We start from the raw sequence: 15,609 nt of genomic DNA on the forward strand, positions 1-15,609 counted from the left end.
ATTAATTTTTATGAGATGTTTTGATTACCATAATGTAGGAAATGATATAAAATATATTAAAATTATTATTTTACGTTTGAAAATTATGATTAATTTTTATTTATTGAATAAATATTAAGGTATGTTTGGTTTCTATTTTCAAGAACTATTTTCTGTTCTTGAAAACAAAAAATATAAAAAACTTGTTTGGGGAAGGGGAAGTGTTTTTATTTTTTATGTTTCCTGTGTTCTCAAAAATTACTTTTTTAAAAATAATAAAAAGATATTTTCATTGTTTTTTCACTGTTCAAAACATAGATTGTTTTTCGTGTTTTCTCTTTTTTTTTTTCCACAAAAATGAGCTTCACCCAACTATTGCACCCCTACCCACAAACTCTTTCTTTTTCCTTAAATTATTGAAATTAATATACTTATACATGGTTACAAAATCATAATTTATTTAAGAAAATTATAATAGATATAAAAATTTAAAATTGAATAATTTTTTTTTTAATTTAAATGAATTGTGCATATGAAAATTATTTATATATTTATAATATCAAGTTAATGAAAGAAAATACTTTATTAATTAAAAAAATAGCTTTTAAATATGTTTTTTTGTTTTATTTTTATTAACTCAACTAAACATATATATATATATATATATATATATATATATATATATATATATATATATATATATATATTTAGAACAAAAACTATTTTACAGAATTCAGTTCTCAAACATAATTTTTTTTTTTTTTTTTCTGAAAACACAAAAAACTGTTCTTAAAAACTATTCTAAAAAACAGCAATCAAACAAGCCCTTATTTTTCTTAATAATTTATTTTGAACTTTATATAAGAAATTAAGAATATTATTATCAAATCCTTTTTTTCCCATTTTCATTCTCATTGTTAATTATAATCACCGAAATGCATCCCTACTTCCCGTAAAATAGGAATGAGAATAAAATCATTCCCATTTCTCTTTCTCTCATTCCCAATTCTGACTTACTAAACAACCTATCCAAACATACTGATTCATTCTCACTCCCTATTCCACTGTTCCAAACATGCCCGATGGATTCGCGTGAAGGGCTACTCGGTGGGTAGATAAAAACATACGCCCAACCCGTACGCCCTTGGAGTCACGTGAGTAGGGTGGGCTTCAAAGAAAGCTCTCACATGAGGGAGTGGCGTGCAAGTGCAACCCTGAAACTGTCACGTGATCGTAATAATATATAGAGTGGGATCCATACAATCCGGGGAAAAACAACTGATATACCCATGATTTGTTTTGCTATTTTTTTGTTATTCAGCCATTCAACTTGTCAACAAGCTTAGGTCATTTTTTTTTCCTCCAGTCAAACAGAGCCCAGCGCACTTCAAAGTTCAAAACATTAGCTTTATAATCAACCATAGCCAGCTACAGCTATGGCCTAACCACTTGGACCAATCTGGTCGTCACCAGCGTCCATGCTTCGACAGTCAAAGCCTTGCTCCTGTCCTGCCATGGATATTCGGAACTGCTTCAGCTTGTGCAGCAGGACTATTCAATTGGGGCGGAGCCTGGATGATATGGGATCCACCAAATTAGCTTCCTCAGCCACTGAATCCTGCAAGCTAAGGTGGAAAGTGTTATGGAGAAAGTTTAAGAAAGAAAAGGAGAAGATGTTTCAGCCTTGGGGCTCTGTGAAGGTTACCTACGATTCGTACTCTTATTCTCAGAATTTTGATCAAGGGTCACTCTGGGATGAACCTGATTACCACTCTCGATCATTCTCTGCTCGGTATGCTGTTCCTTCCAGGATCTTTCTAAAGGAAGGGACGATGTAAGGAAAGCTCAAAAGAACTTCATGTGTTCATATAGTTTGTTTTTGATCATTTGATTGGAAGCTTATTCTATAGTGAGTTTAATGCGTTAGTATTATATATTCTCTCAGAGTTTGATTGATGATTCTTAATCAACAAGCATGCTCTCTTGTTTTTCAAGATCTAAATGATCTCTTCTCCATTTCTCGAAGTGTGTGTTAGCATATTCTTGACAAGCATGTTCTCCTTTTTTGCTTTGGATTTTCTGCGAGTCTTTTGCTTTTGTTTGTAGGATTTAAGCAGAGAGATTTGGAATTGACCAAGATCAAGAACAAAGCTCATTAATTAACCAGACTTTATATGAAATAAAGTAGAAAAGTTCATTGTTCTTGACCATTTCCCACACTTTATCCACCAAGTTGAGATGCCCTGAGGAAATTCATCATTTGGGCATCTGCCATCTAAGCCTTTTCTTAAAGAAAAAAATGGAAAAAGGTTGTGAAAGATACACATCCCATTAAAAGCCTAAGGAATCTTTCAGTATTTTTCTTTCCTTTTTCCAAAGGGAATTCACATGCTATGAAAGGGGTTAGCCTTGGAAAAAAGAGCTTGGCTCTTAGATCGAGCCAAGCTTTCATCCGTGAGGTAGGTTGAGCCTTTTATAACATTCGATCATCCTCATTTTAGTGACCCTTTCCCGTATTAAACATAGGTCATTCCCTGCTTTGTGATCCAGGTCGGTCTGCAGTAGCAGCTTCATTGCAGGCAGTCTGCAGGTTTGAGCTAACTGGGTGTTGGTTGATTTTTAGTTGCGGAAATGGCTTAGCTTCTTTTGGCTCTTAGTCAACCACAGTGGGCTAGATCCTGATTACTTTAACTAAAGTCATTTTCATTCCATTTTTATTGTCTAGAGGTTTCTTAATAGGAAGTAAATGCTGGAGCAAGTTGCAACCTGACAAATTCTTTGAAAAATTATGCTGACTCCTTGGGCATCATAGAATGATAATACCCTTTGAATCTCAACAAAGATAATGACAAAGAATGCGTCCCACGTCACTCCATCTGCTGGCCAAATCAATTTGCCCTTTTGTGAGCTCATGCATTTGAAATTGAGTTCAAGATGAAATGAAAATTTCCACTTCAAGTGCTCGTGCAATAGCCCACTTCAATTAAGAAATTGTTAGGAAAATGATTTAAAATCATTCGAATTCATTAAAACTAATTTAATCACTCAATCAAATTGATTTGATTAACGTTGGTTTGATTTGGTTCAATTCATTCTAAAATTTAAAATTCATATTTTTTTTTGACATTTAAAAAAAAATTTAAATCATAAATTTTTTTAATACCTCAAAAATTTTAAAATCATTACTTTCTCAACATAAGTTTATGACGGTTTTTATATTTTACACAAAAAAAAATTATTATTTTTTATTTAGAAAACAAAAGGTTTATCAAATGGACTTTCACACTCAATTATAATTGGAAAAATACAATAATTTAATTCACAACAGTACACATATTAATTTATACAAATATGTATGATTGATTCTATCGATTCAAATAAATTTCATGTTTTTAATTTTTAAAACTAATAGTAACTTTTATATAAAAAATAAAAAATTTATACAAACATTGTATATTTACCTTATATATATTTTTTTAAAATATTTTCAAAAATTTTAAAATTTGAGATGGTAAAAATGATTTGATGTCCCAATTTAGAAAATAAAAAATAAAAAATTATTATTATTTTATTATAATTTTCTAAGAGTTTTGTATCCCATGTGAAAGTTACTTTCATATAAGATTTACTATCATTTTTCCATTTAAAAAAAAAAAAAGTGTTTCCAAATAAGCAATTAGTTCTTCTCCTCTTTCCTTCTAGATATGTCTTTTTTTTTTCTAACCATAAACATAAAAATACCTTGATCATTTTAGAATCACCTCTTTAAATCAAGACTTATCCTTACAATTTTTAAATATCTTTACATCTTGGATGAGATGCCTATCTCATTATTTTTAGAAAACATAATTAAATAAAAGAATCATAGGTGTACTTAATATGCCAACTTCACGATAAGATTGACAGACTTAACGAAGTAGTTCATTTATTACTAAAATTGTTGAAGCAAACACATTAGTCGACTCATATTCCCTAAGTTTCATCCTTAATATGAGATAGGGGATCTAATGCATTTTTGACACCTTAGGATTTTGATACAAAGAAATGATGCCCTATTCTGCAAGGCGATTTGCAAGGGCTTGCTTTTGTGTGATTTCACAATCTCTCTAATGAATCATTTTTTTTTTTTTTTTAAGATTTGTGCATGGAATTTGTATCCTAATACATATGCTCTTCTCACCGAACGAGAGACATGAATTCCCACTTTAATATTCAAACAAATAAATGTGAGAGCATAAGAGACTATGTTAAGTAATTTATCATGCCCTTGTTCCAAGTAGAAAAATTTGACAATGTCACAACTTAGATAACCTTCAAGCATGGTTTGCTAGTGAGCTCAGGCTTGTACATGTCTATTCTTAAAATGAAGTCACTTATCATAGAAGAGACTTTTACCAAGGCCTACAAAATATGCTAGCCCACAAGAGAACTTGACAACATTTGTCTTTCAAATGGTGGTAGCAACTAATGTACATAACAAAAAATTTGAAGCAACACCAATGGATTCCGAAGGAAAAAGATATAGAACAAATTGGCAAACTATAGCAACTCAAGAAAAGTATAGGTAACGTTGAGGGATTTATACTTTATATTCGCTAAGTTGATGACACCATGCTCATAAGTCTTTAAAGATTTGTCCAAGTTATCAAATCTCATATAACCTCCTCAACCACAAAAAGGCATGTCTAAAAAGTATGTTACCAAATATCATGCTTATAACCTTATTTAAATATATTTTTCGGAGGTGTGCTTAAGTTTGAAACATGTGGAGGAAATGTACACTAACAAGGAGCGATTGTGGAATTTCATGGTTACGAGTGATTAATCACCTTTGACGGTTGCTATAATAAGATTTCCTTAACAAAACCTCAAAGATAGGTGATTTTGATGATTTACGGTGGAAATGGAATTGACATGATTGAAATGTGAGGCGAATCAATATCCTTTAGATTAACAAAATTAGAGTTTTCTCAACAAAATCTCTATTACGCTAAAATTATTGGAAAGTGGGATTCAACTTATAAAAGCTTCCACTTTGTCCTTATTAGTGATAACTTTGTTTCTTTTGACGGACATCTCCCCCACCAACCTCTCTTTGACTAACATAATCTTTCACGACATCAGTGGAACAAGTTAAGGGATCATAAAAAAGAGGACTCATACATCTTAACCTTTTTTATTGAGTTAGGGTGTTTTGACTCACAAAAAAAAAATTTTTTGCTTGGTAATTTTTTTTTTGGGGGAGTTGTAACTTGTAAGGTGTCTATAATATAGGAATGGAAGGATAAACTTCTCCATTTTGATTTGAACACTATATTCTAGGGGTTGAACAAATTCAATGCTAAACCAAACTTTTAATTGTGGCAAAATTTGCTTCCAACTCCTTGGAGGTTCTTCAAAATCAAAAATGGTCAGAACCAAGAAGGAAAAAGAATAATCAAGGACGCAACAAATTGTCGACAAAAATAATGTTTCCACAAGAACATTGACACATGGCTACACAATTTTATTTGATTATGTATTTAAGTAAATAGGTTTTGCGCTCTGGCCGGAGCGGCACATGATGGTTCATGCCACTGTTTTATTTGGGTTCGGACCATGTTTTCTAAGAAAGCACTGTTTTCACATCCTGAAAACGACGTCGTTTCGTATCATCAAACTCCCCCACAATTTAGCAGAAAAGAGAGAAGGATATAACTAACATATTAACGCATAAAAATGAACACTACTCTTGTTCTGCTCGCGATTAGGGTTTAGGGTTTTTTGCTTCAGAAAATCTTCGCACCAGCAGCAAGCTCAAATTTCTCCCAACTCTTCGCCAATGGCTATCGACACCGACCGAGTTCAAAAACTATTCGACTCTCTGGAAGCCCAAAAGACGATTCTATCCACATGCACCCAACTCTACAAAACTCTCTCCAATCATTTCTCTTCCCTCCAGCACTCCCTTTCCCAGAAATCCAGTTCCCTTGACTCCAAATTCCAAGCCCTAGAATCTGACTCCAAGAAAACCCTCGAATCCCTTGACCAGCGCGAAAATTCTATACCCGAGCGCGAGTCATCTGCTGCCGCCCGCATCGAGGAGCAGAGGGAGGCGGCGCTCTCCGAGTTCGAGAAGGCCGTCCCTGAAAATGCTGAATTATCGGAGTGTTTGAAATCGTACTGCCGCAAGATGGATTCTTCAGGTTTGTTGAGGTTTATGGTGTCGAAGCGGAAGGAGTCGATGTCGTTGAGATCGGAGATTGTGTCCGCGATGGAGGAGTCGGTGGACTCGGCACGGTTGGTGTTAGATGCAGTGGAAGAATTCGTTTCACAGAAATCGGGGAAAGTTGGGATTCCGGACAAGCGTTGGGCATGCGGAATGCTGATGCAGGCATTGTTTCCTGCAGCGGAGTTGGGTGGGAAGACGGTGCCAAAGCCTGCATTTGCCAGGAGCGTGGTGGAGAGGGCGGCCAGAGTTGCTGAGTTGTGGAAGGGAAAGATGGGTGATGGAGGGGAAGGGAGCATGATTGGTCCAACAGAGGCAGCTATGTTTATGCAAATGGTAGCTGGGTTCGGGTTGAAGCCAAAGTTTGATGAGGAGTTTTTAAGGAAACAGGTGCTGGAGTTTGCCTCAAGGAGGGATATGCCGAAGCTGGCCATTGCATTAGGATTTGGGGAGAAAATGGGAGGTTTGCTTCTGACTTGCTAATTATTTCTTGGCGAGCAATGTATATATGTGTGGACTTAAATGTTAACGTCTTTGTTTGGTTGAAATTTGGTTGTGGTTATGGTCTGTTACAAGGTTTACTTGTTAGTATTTGGATTGCGGTTTTTTATTGTGCAAGGACAAGTTCATTCATGATGTTTTGTGATAAAAAGTACATCTATATGGTTTACCATAGTTTCCACTGTTTGTTAGTTGTTAATCTACAGAGTTTTCAATTTTATTATTGAAAATGAAACGTCTCAAATTTCTGTAAGAAAATTAGAAAAATATGTTAATTGGTATATTTGAAAAAAAGGCACAACCTTAGTACTCAAGAAGTATAGAAAGACACTAAAGAAAAGAAAAAAAAACCATGAAAAAGAACTAGAGGAATCACTAACTAGCCTCAACTGCTCCTAAACTATCTATAAAATCTAAGACAAATACTGAGAAATGTTCTATGAAACTTAACGGAACCACTAGATCAACCAAATAAAGGTTTTTAGGAACAACTCCTTAGCTTCAATTTGTAGACTCTTCCACAACTTTGCACAACCAATGCTAATTAGCAAGCAATTGACCTTGTCCTCTAAGCTAATCAAATGTAAGAATCCTCTCCAATGCTACCTACCAAAAGAAGAGCCAACGTCTAGCAGTGCTGTTGGTACCCAAATCTCCCTCAGCGGGAACGAACAAGGAGAGCCCAAGGAAAGAGAGTTGCAGGACTTGAATGAAAAAAAAAAAAGGATCCTTCCCCAAGACTCCAACCTCAAAGATAGCCAATAAGGGTCCCCTTTTATCATCTGAAGACAGGATATGCTATAGAAATGCCGCTTTCAAGCTTAGGTTTCTAAGCTACCCAAACATCTGCCACTAAAGCATCTTTTTAAAAACTGGTGCCAAAAAGAACTGGAAAACAGTCTTTAGGCTCTAACTCCCAATACAACACAGCATGCCAAAATCTAGTCAGGTCATTACCCATCTAAATATGCAGCAAGGGTCAGAAATATTCTAACTCTTCCCAATAGCTTTCTATAGGTTTCCATTCTATACTTCTCTTTCCCCTCCTTGGAACTCCATTTCTCTCCATCTCTCCGAACTTTCCTGTGATAACTTGCCTCCCTGGGCTGTCATGCTTCCCTGCTCATGATCAAAATCACTTCCCAAACAAGACCTTATTAATGATTGAAAGGTTCCCAATACCTAAATCAGCTTTGTGATTATAGTAGCAATTGCTAACTATTTGACCAGATGATACTGCCTCTTTTATGCTTGCTCCCTGATAAGAGATCACATTGAATCTTCTCTAGCCTATTCTCTAGTTTCTTTTTTGTTTTGACGCTTCTAACTTGATGATGCTTGCTTTTTCTAGGTTTTTAATTGAGAAAGCTTTGCATGAAGTCCTATATGAGCTGAAGGATCATGATGTGAATTGTGAAATTGCATTACTACATGATGTTTTATTGAATTTCCTAAAATATGGAACATTGGAACTTTTTGGTCCTTAGTAGTTATTATATCTTTGTAGATAAGAAGTGTCAAATTTTTATATCTTTTATTTTTTAAAATTTTGCATGTATAGCTAATGCAATTTTAGCATGGCATGTTTTTTTCTCTTTAAAGGTGTATGATATAGAAGATCCCTTAACTGGGTAAGGAATCAATCAAGAAAAGGGATACTTGCCTACGCCATACCAGGACTTCTAAGATGACTAGATGATTGTCCAGGACAAGGACTTAAGTAACTACCCACTTTATCCACCTCTTTCAAGCTCACCTGGTGTTGCACTACTCCCACTTTTGTGGCTTTGATAGTTTCAGTTCCAAACATCTCATTTGAGTCATGTTTCTTTGTGCAAGAGGCATCTCAGGCTAAATTCTTAACCATTAATCAGTTGATGAGAAGAGGGTGCATCTTGGTTAGTGGGTGTTTATATTGTCAAACAAAGAGTTTGTTAGCATATATTGCTTTATTGTGTTGGAACTTGAGCACTCTGAGATTCTCTTTTTCCCATTTTGAGAATTTTCTGGGTTTGGTCTTGTTCAACATAGGGTTTCTTTTTAGTTGGCAAGGTGTTTTTGTTAAGAAAAGGAAGAGGAAAGTACAAAAAGTTGTTTCCTTATACTTGTTTTGGTACAACAGGATGGTGTAATTGAAAATTTCTTGAATGGTTGGAGTTGTCTATGTTGTGGCTGAAAGCTCTTTTCCTTGGTGACCATATACTAGAATCATGTGCATTAAGGGCTGCTTCTGCTAGGCAATCATCTTCTAATTCATTTTTTTCTACAAACCTAGGCATTTGACGCTACTTTGAAATGTTAACCTTATTTGCTTCAGAGAAGAGTGGATGATCTGCCGGCTCTTGCACAAATTTGTAAAGGTTTTTGTAAACCCCCAATTCTGCATTGGCATGAGAGACAGGAGCCCTAAGGTCCACCCTGATTTCATTTAAATTCTGTAGATTGGAGTTAGAGCATTGTAGTTTGTAGAAGTGGGAGATTGATTCGTTTAAGCAGTTAGGGTAAATAAACTTGGTAGCTTGCTTCTTCTTTCTGAATATGGACTTTCAAGTGGTATTTCAGATGGGAGTACAAACAAGTAAACTAGCTGGCCACATTCCCAGCAACTTAGTACCCTTCTTTCACTTACAGCTATCTAACACATTCAGGAGCTGTGTAACTGCTGTTAGAACGCTTTTCTTAATCTGTAATGGATGTCGAAAAGTGAAGATTGGTTCTGTACCAGGTCATGATGATATGCTTGATAAAGGTTTGTTTTGTTGATAGCATTTTATGATGTAGGATGCGTAGTAGCTGTTGTCACAATAGGGGTCCTAAGGTGTGATATGAATTTTTTTTGGATAGCCATTCGTTGGCTTGAATTCATGCTTGGGACCCTTGTTGGACCTTGGTCCGTTCTTTGGGTCCCCTTATTTCCAAATGTGCTGAGTTTGCCAACTTTTGGTGTTTTTACTATATTTTGCTTATCAAAGAAGCATCTATCATCTTGCATGTGATGACAAGCTTATTTTATCACTTCTCTATGATGCAAATCCCATAATCTTGTTAGAGTTTTTAATTTGATAAGGAGCCAGACTGATGACAACCAATATGCATCAGCCATCCCAAACTTGGTTTAGTCCAAATTTTTTGCTGGAAATCTTTATATTGAATGATTTGATGTTCATCTCATGCCTAGCTGACATGATGGAAATTAAGCATTAGCTGTGGTCGATAAAATGTTGATTCTGTGTTGTTGATTTTGAGTCAAGTTTAGAATGAAACCACAAATGCACAAAGATGAAATCACATAGAGATCTTTAAGAGTAATTGTACTCTAGAAAGTCTATTTCCTGCCTGAATAGTATCATTGCATGCTGCCTCATGTTCATCCTGAGAAGTTCTTTTCCACTTTTAAAAAAGGACTTGACCTAGAACTCAAAGACCTACTTCCTTTCTAAATTCCTGCTCTCTCCCTCCCATATGTGCTTCAGTTGGTTGCCCCTTTTATACCCCATGTGGGCATGGTTTGCACCTTTTTTTGTTTAGGCTCTATTCGAATAAAAATGTTTGTGCCTATCAAAAAAATAAAAAATAATGATGCAACCTCTGAAATCTTTGATTTTAGTGTGTTATTGTCCATTGGTTGTATATTTTGTTGCCTTTTTTTAGTAGAAATGGTAGACTGAAGCCACAACTTTAAAGGTATTTTTCCTCATTGTAAATCATGCCAATGTGACGTCCTCCTATTTCCTACCATAAGCTCATTCATTTCTCAAACTCATTTAAGAGCTCCATGTTTCCTTTCTGCAAACCTCACCTCTACCATCTGAAGTTCTAAAATATAGATTTTTTTATTAATTTCTTTTCCTTCTGTTGTTTTTTTTTTTTTTTTTTTTTTGGTGATAACCACTACTTCAATGAATCAGTTCATAATGTAAAGCAACACATAAATAGAGATGCTTGAATTAAAAATGTTTTGATAATTATAGTGAGAATGGTTGGTGTTATGAATATGAAATTTATTTTTAAAATTTTTGTTTTTTATTATCTGAAGTTGAAACATTCTTCATACAAAAGCAAACCATTTGTTTATGTAATTATTCATTATTTGATGGAGCCTTTCTGGGTCAAGAAATTAATATGCTTGAATGGATTTTAACAAGTTGCTATTATCTATATGTATGCTGTTGTGCCCTCTAGTGTAGGCACTGGTGATATATTAATATTTGCCTATCGTAAATGTGCTATAATCCATATGACTACAATTTAGGGGAAAGTCAAGTAGAAGAAAATGAAACCTTGAGAAATTAAGAACACAAGGAAAATAGAGAATGCAATATGGCTGGAAATTAAATTCAAGGGTGCATTGTTTCTTGAATTATAGTCAACTAATGTTTGTATCTATTCTCCCACCTGCCACCTGGATTTATCAAATGTCTGCTAAATCCAAAGAAATGTATATTCTTGTCATATGATTGACTTTATGTTCAATTCCCACCCTAGAAGGTGAAACTAGATTTCTCAAAGTTAATTAGGAACTCTAGTTGAGGATAAATTAACAAGAAGAAATAGGAATGAGGGCAGAAGCTTTGGTACATTTTATGTCTTGTATATCAAAAAAGAAAAAGGGAAAAACATTCACTTGTTGGAATATTTGTTTCTGGCATTGCTAACAAGGTATTATGAGATTCTGGTCTTTTAGCTTAGTGCAAGACATCAATTTGGACATGGGGATTGTATAGTTGACAATGAATGGTTGAACTATATGGTTTGGTTTATTGTGTGTTGTTGAGTTACTTATGTTAGAGAAAAATGAGGTAGGATAACAACAAAATACAAATAGTTTGCTTTCAGTTCTAATTTCATTTCTTAAACAGATGTGTCTCATTAGGATGCATTTCACTGAATATGCTTCATTGAAGGAACTTGTGTTTTCACAGATATAATTGATGAATTGGTGAAAAGTGGTAAAGAGATTGAGGCAGTGTATTTTGCTTCTGAGTCTGGGTTGACTGAACGGTTTTCTCCTGTCTCTCTGCTCAAGTCTTATCTCCATAACTCAAGGAAAAATGCTACAACTATTTTGAAGAATGGCAACTATAGCACTGCAGCAACGGTGTGTTTTGCATCATCTTATCTTTCTCAATTCCCAATAGTTTCTTCAATACTGATTTACCATCTGCAAATTTTGTTAATCTGGTTGATGTTTCAGGAAGAGTCCGGGAACGTAGAGTTAAATTCGATAAAAACCATAATCAAATGTGTGGAAGACCACAAGCTCGAATCAGAGTTCTCCATTGATAGCTTAAGGAAACGGGCAACCCAGCTAGAGAAAGCCAAGGTAGAGAGAAAGAAGAGTTCAGCAGGTGCAAGCAAGCCTCCCAATAAGCGAGCCCATGGTGGTGGCAGTGGGAGTGGCAGTGGCCGGGGTAGTGGACCTTCAGCTTTCCGTCCAGCCAAAGCACCTAAATTTTCAAACTCCACTTACCCGTCTTTCGGCAGAAGGAACCCAGCTCCTCCTCCCCAGCACAGCCCAGCGGGGAGATATTCTGGCCCATTCAGCTACCCTGCTCAAGGTGTCTATGATGGTCCCACCCCACCCCCTTATGCATCTACCTACGGTGGGCCTCACCCCCAAACGCCCACCATTCCTCAACAGCACTACTCACTCTCTGTGGATGATATGGGAGCTGGTGGGATGAGGGCCAGTGGCTCGTATGGAGGACAGACTAGCTACAACGCATATGACTACGCCGCTGCTGCTCCCCCCACTTACCATACTCAATAGTCTGCAAGTTAAAACACCAGAAAATTTATTAGAGGATTGTATATTTTTGCTGTCGAGGTCCTTTTTTATCATGGAGCCCTGTTTTTGTCGTTGGCCTTTACTTTTGATACTTTTGACCTAGAGCTAAATCTTATTCATAGGAGAAGCCGAATTCTGGATCCTCAAATCTTTCATCTCTTTGTCAAGTTTTATATGCGGCCGGAGCATCTGTGGATGAATGTTGGTTTCTTTCTAAAAAAAAAGAAGTGAAAATCTTAAAATTGTCTTCTAAAGAATATAAATCTTAAATTTTAAAATTTATATTCAAACTGGTTTTTTGAAAGGTAATCTTTATATGATGTTATTACATCGAAGCAAATTATTATTTTTGGAAACATTTTTTCAACTTTTAAAAATTCTTAAATTATTTTTATAATTATTATTTTTTACAAATATTTTTTTTGAAAGAGTGATACAAATAATTAAAATCTGTATCTACTACATCAAATTGGAACTAATGCCATGGCATACAAGCTATATCTGTAAGGTAAGTCATTAATGGCCAGTAATTTGGGAAAGTTAAAAGCACTTTCTAGAATTTGAATGGTTGTTTCAAACAAAATAGATTTTAATTTTTTTTTATAAAAAATCCCTTAAAATGATTTCAAAATAATATTTAGTAGATTTTTTAAGGAAAAAAAATGATATAGCCATGTATTGGAACAGTAAAAAAAAAAATTGGGAACTAAAAACACCCTTTTCTTTTTTATTTTTCGTGATAAGTGCAAGAGGAAAGATAAGTGTTGTTAACGATTTTTCTTTGTTCATCTTTGTTTCGAAAAATTTAATAAGAGGAAGTGTAATTCATCTTTATTACAAGTTTAAACTTCATCGAAAATTCAATAGGAGAAAGTGTAGAGAGAACACAAATTTTTTTTGGAAGACAAAGAGTGAAATGGGGTCATTTTTTTAAAATAAAAGTCATCCATCTATATTAAGTTGTTAGCAAGTGGAAATTGACTATGGTTATGGAAATGGAAGAAAATAAATTTCAAAAAGTAAAAATTTGATATTGAACCCTCAAGAATTTTAACTAAACAAAAAGCTAGAACTATAAAAAATAAAATTAAAATTATGATCATTCACTATGACTTAGACACCAAACAATAAAACAACATAACAAATGTTTTTTTATTTTATTTATTGCTTCATGTTTGACATGCTTCATAGGTGCTGCTCATTTTTATCACTAGGCACCCAACAAAACTAGAACCTTGTTAGTGGAGATAGTATATTCCACTAATTTTTTTGGGTAGGGACTTCTATTTCCAATAATGATAAACTCATAATTTGAGTTACTAATGGATATCCTTTCTACAAACAAGTCTTATGGAGGTAAATTCTTCACATAATGTGCAACCTAATATTAGTTTGATAACAAGTGGAAAATGATCAAGGATCAAGGAAGTGGAGTATCCTAATTCAAGAGAATAAATTATAACAAGTGAATTTTTTTTATGAAATATTTAATTGCTAATAAAATTAGGAAAAAAATAATATAAAATGTAATATATATATATATATATATATATTATTTTATATAAATATAAAATAAAAAATTTTACCAAAGCAAAAAAGTTGGAATCATAAGCAAAAACTAAAATCATGTTATAATCTTGAAGTGAAAAATTAAAATTTAGAATAATATTAATAATAATAATGTGACAAATATATTTTTATTTTATTTGCTTGTGATAAGGTTTACAAAATAATTACATTTTTTATTTAGCATTAATATGAAAATTATTATATCCTAAACCTCTAAATAATAAAACTCAAAATTTAAATCTAAATCTTTAATTATCAAATGTATTATCATAATTAATATTTAAAATTATCAAGGGTTTTATTTGTGACAAATTACTGTTAGCTATTATATTCCTTTGGTGGATAATGTAATTGCATTGAACCTCAACTTCCCGAGGTTTGGTTATATGTTACAAGTATTAAAAAGTTTGATTCCATCTACCTTAAAAAAATGAATAATATTTTAAATTAAACTAGTCACCTATTTGCAAAGTTTCATTGAATTGACCATCATTTGTTATTTTATAGTTTGAATAAAAAAATATTTTGAAATAATATTATTTTGATTTGATATAAAATTGTTATTTACATAAATAATGTCAATTGAAACTATTGAATGTCCTATAACTTCAAGAATTTTTATAAAAATGATTGTCAAATTATACCTCTTGATTTGTATTTAGATTTGAAAACTTTTTATCCATAAAATTGTATTAATTTTTTTATTTGTTTTAATCAAGCTTTGAAATATCTCATTGTTGACTATTTTTATTGTATGATATCCCACGTCACATAGGAGAAAAGTTTTTGACATTGTATATTTATGAGTTTCTCTTAACCTTATAAAGATGTTTTAGAGACATGAAGGTTTATTGGGCCTATAACGAATAATATCTACATGAAAATGAGCAAATCATTATAAATGACATTAAAGTCGATCTCTTGCCCTAATATGAGAATTTGTTTAATACTGTAAAAAGTATTCATATGTATAAAGGGTTGATTGTGTGATACCTCACACTAGGTTGGATTTTTTTTTTTTTTTTGACTCTATATATGTGTGAAATTTTTTTAACCATATAAATACATTTTAAAATCAGGGCCACTTAGGTCGATGATGAAAAATATTTATATAATTGAGAGCAAATTGTTATAGTTTATTCAATGTTGACTAATGTTAGTAATATTAGGGATGGTTTACATGATCTTACTCACTGGAATTGAAATATGGGGAGAATCTATGAAATAATTAAAAATGCTTTCATATCTAAATGAACATTATTCCATATATGTTTTTAATTTGGGCATTTGGTTTTTATTATAAAAATTATATTTTCTATTTAGTTAGTTCTCAATAAAAGGATGGTTAAAGGTTTTACTTGAATCCTTTGATGCTTGATCATTGACTAACAAGTTTTAGATTGATTATCCCAATATTGAAAAGGAATCTTAGAGATGGGTCTCATGTTTGATTGTTAAAACTAGAAAGAAAATATTTAAGGTAAATTTTATACACTTAAAATATGATTTGAAATTGTCAAATCAAAGTTTTAGATTTTAACTAATTTTAAAAGACAATTTATTC

At 33.3% G+C, this 15,609-nt stretch overlaps 2 protein-coding genes across 4 annotated transcripts; both read left to right on the forward strand.

The window, feature by feature from the left end:
• Window positions 1-1,457: 1,457 nt before the first annotated feature.
• On the forward strand, window positions 1,458-1,817 carry LOC104880676 (uncharacterized). Its single transcript, XM_010658192.1, has one exon. It carries the CDS (start codon window positions 1,458-1,460, stop codon window positions 1,815-1,817), a length of 360 nt encoding a protein of 119 aa, XP_010656494.1.
• Window positions 1,818-5,529: 3,712 nt separating this feature from the next.
• Window positions 5,530-12,624, forward strand: LOC100266187 (FRIGIDA-like protein 4a). Of its 3 annotated transcripts, none has more exons than XM_002281119.5 (3): window positions 5,530-6,650; window positions 11,611-11,786; window positions 11,883-12,624. In XM_002281119.5, exons 1-3 carry the CDS (start codon window positions 5,801-5,803, stop codon window positions 12,456-12,458), a joined length of 1,602 nt encoding a protein of 533 aa, XP_002281155.2. In that variant the 5' UTR covers window positions 5,530-5,800; the 3' UTR covers window positions 12,459-12,624. The 3 variants fall into 3 exon arrangements, with proteins under 3 accessions (XP_002281155.2, XP_059596870.1, XP_010656337.1); XM_010658035.3 differs by having other exon boundaries at window positions 5,674-6,650; window positions 11,593-11,786; XM_059740887.1 differs by having other exon boundaries at window positions 5,673-6,650; window positions 11,611-12,624.
• Window positions 12,625-15,609: the final 2,985 nt, after the last annotated feature.

This window comes from Vitis vinifera, chromosome 11 (genome assembly GCF_030704535.1).
Source record: "Vitis vinifera cultivar Pinot Noir 40024 chromosome 11, ASM3070453v1".
NCBI classification, from domain to species: domain Eukaryota; kingdom Viridiplantae; phylum Streptophyta; class Magnoliopsida; order Vitales; family Vitaceae; genus Vitis; species Vitis vinifera.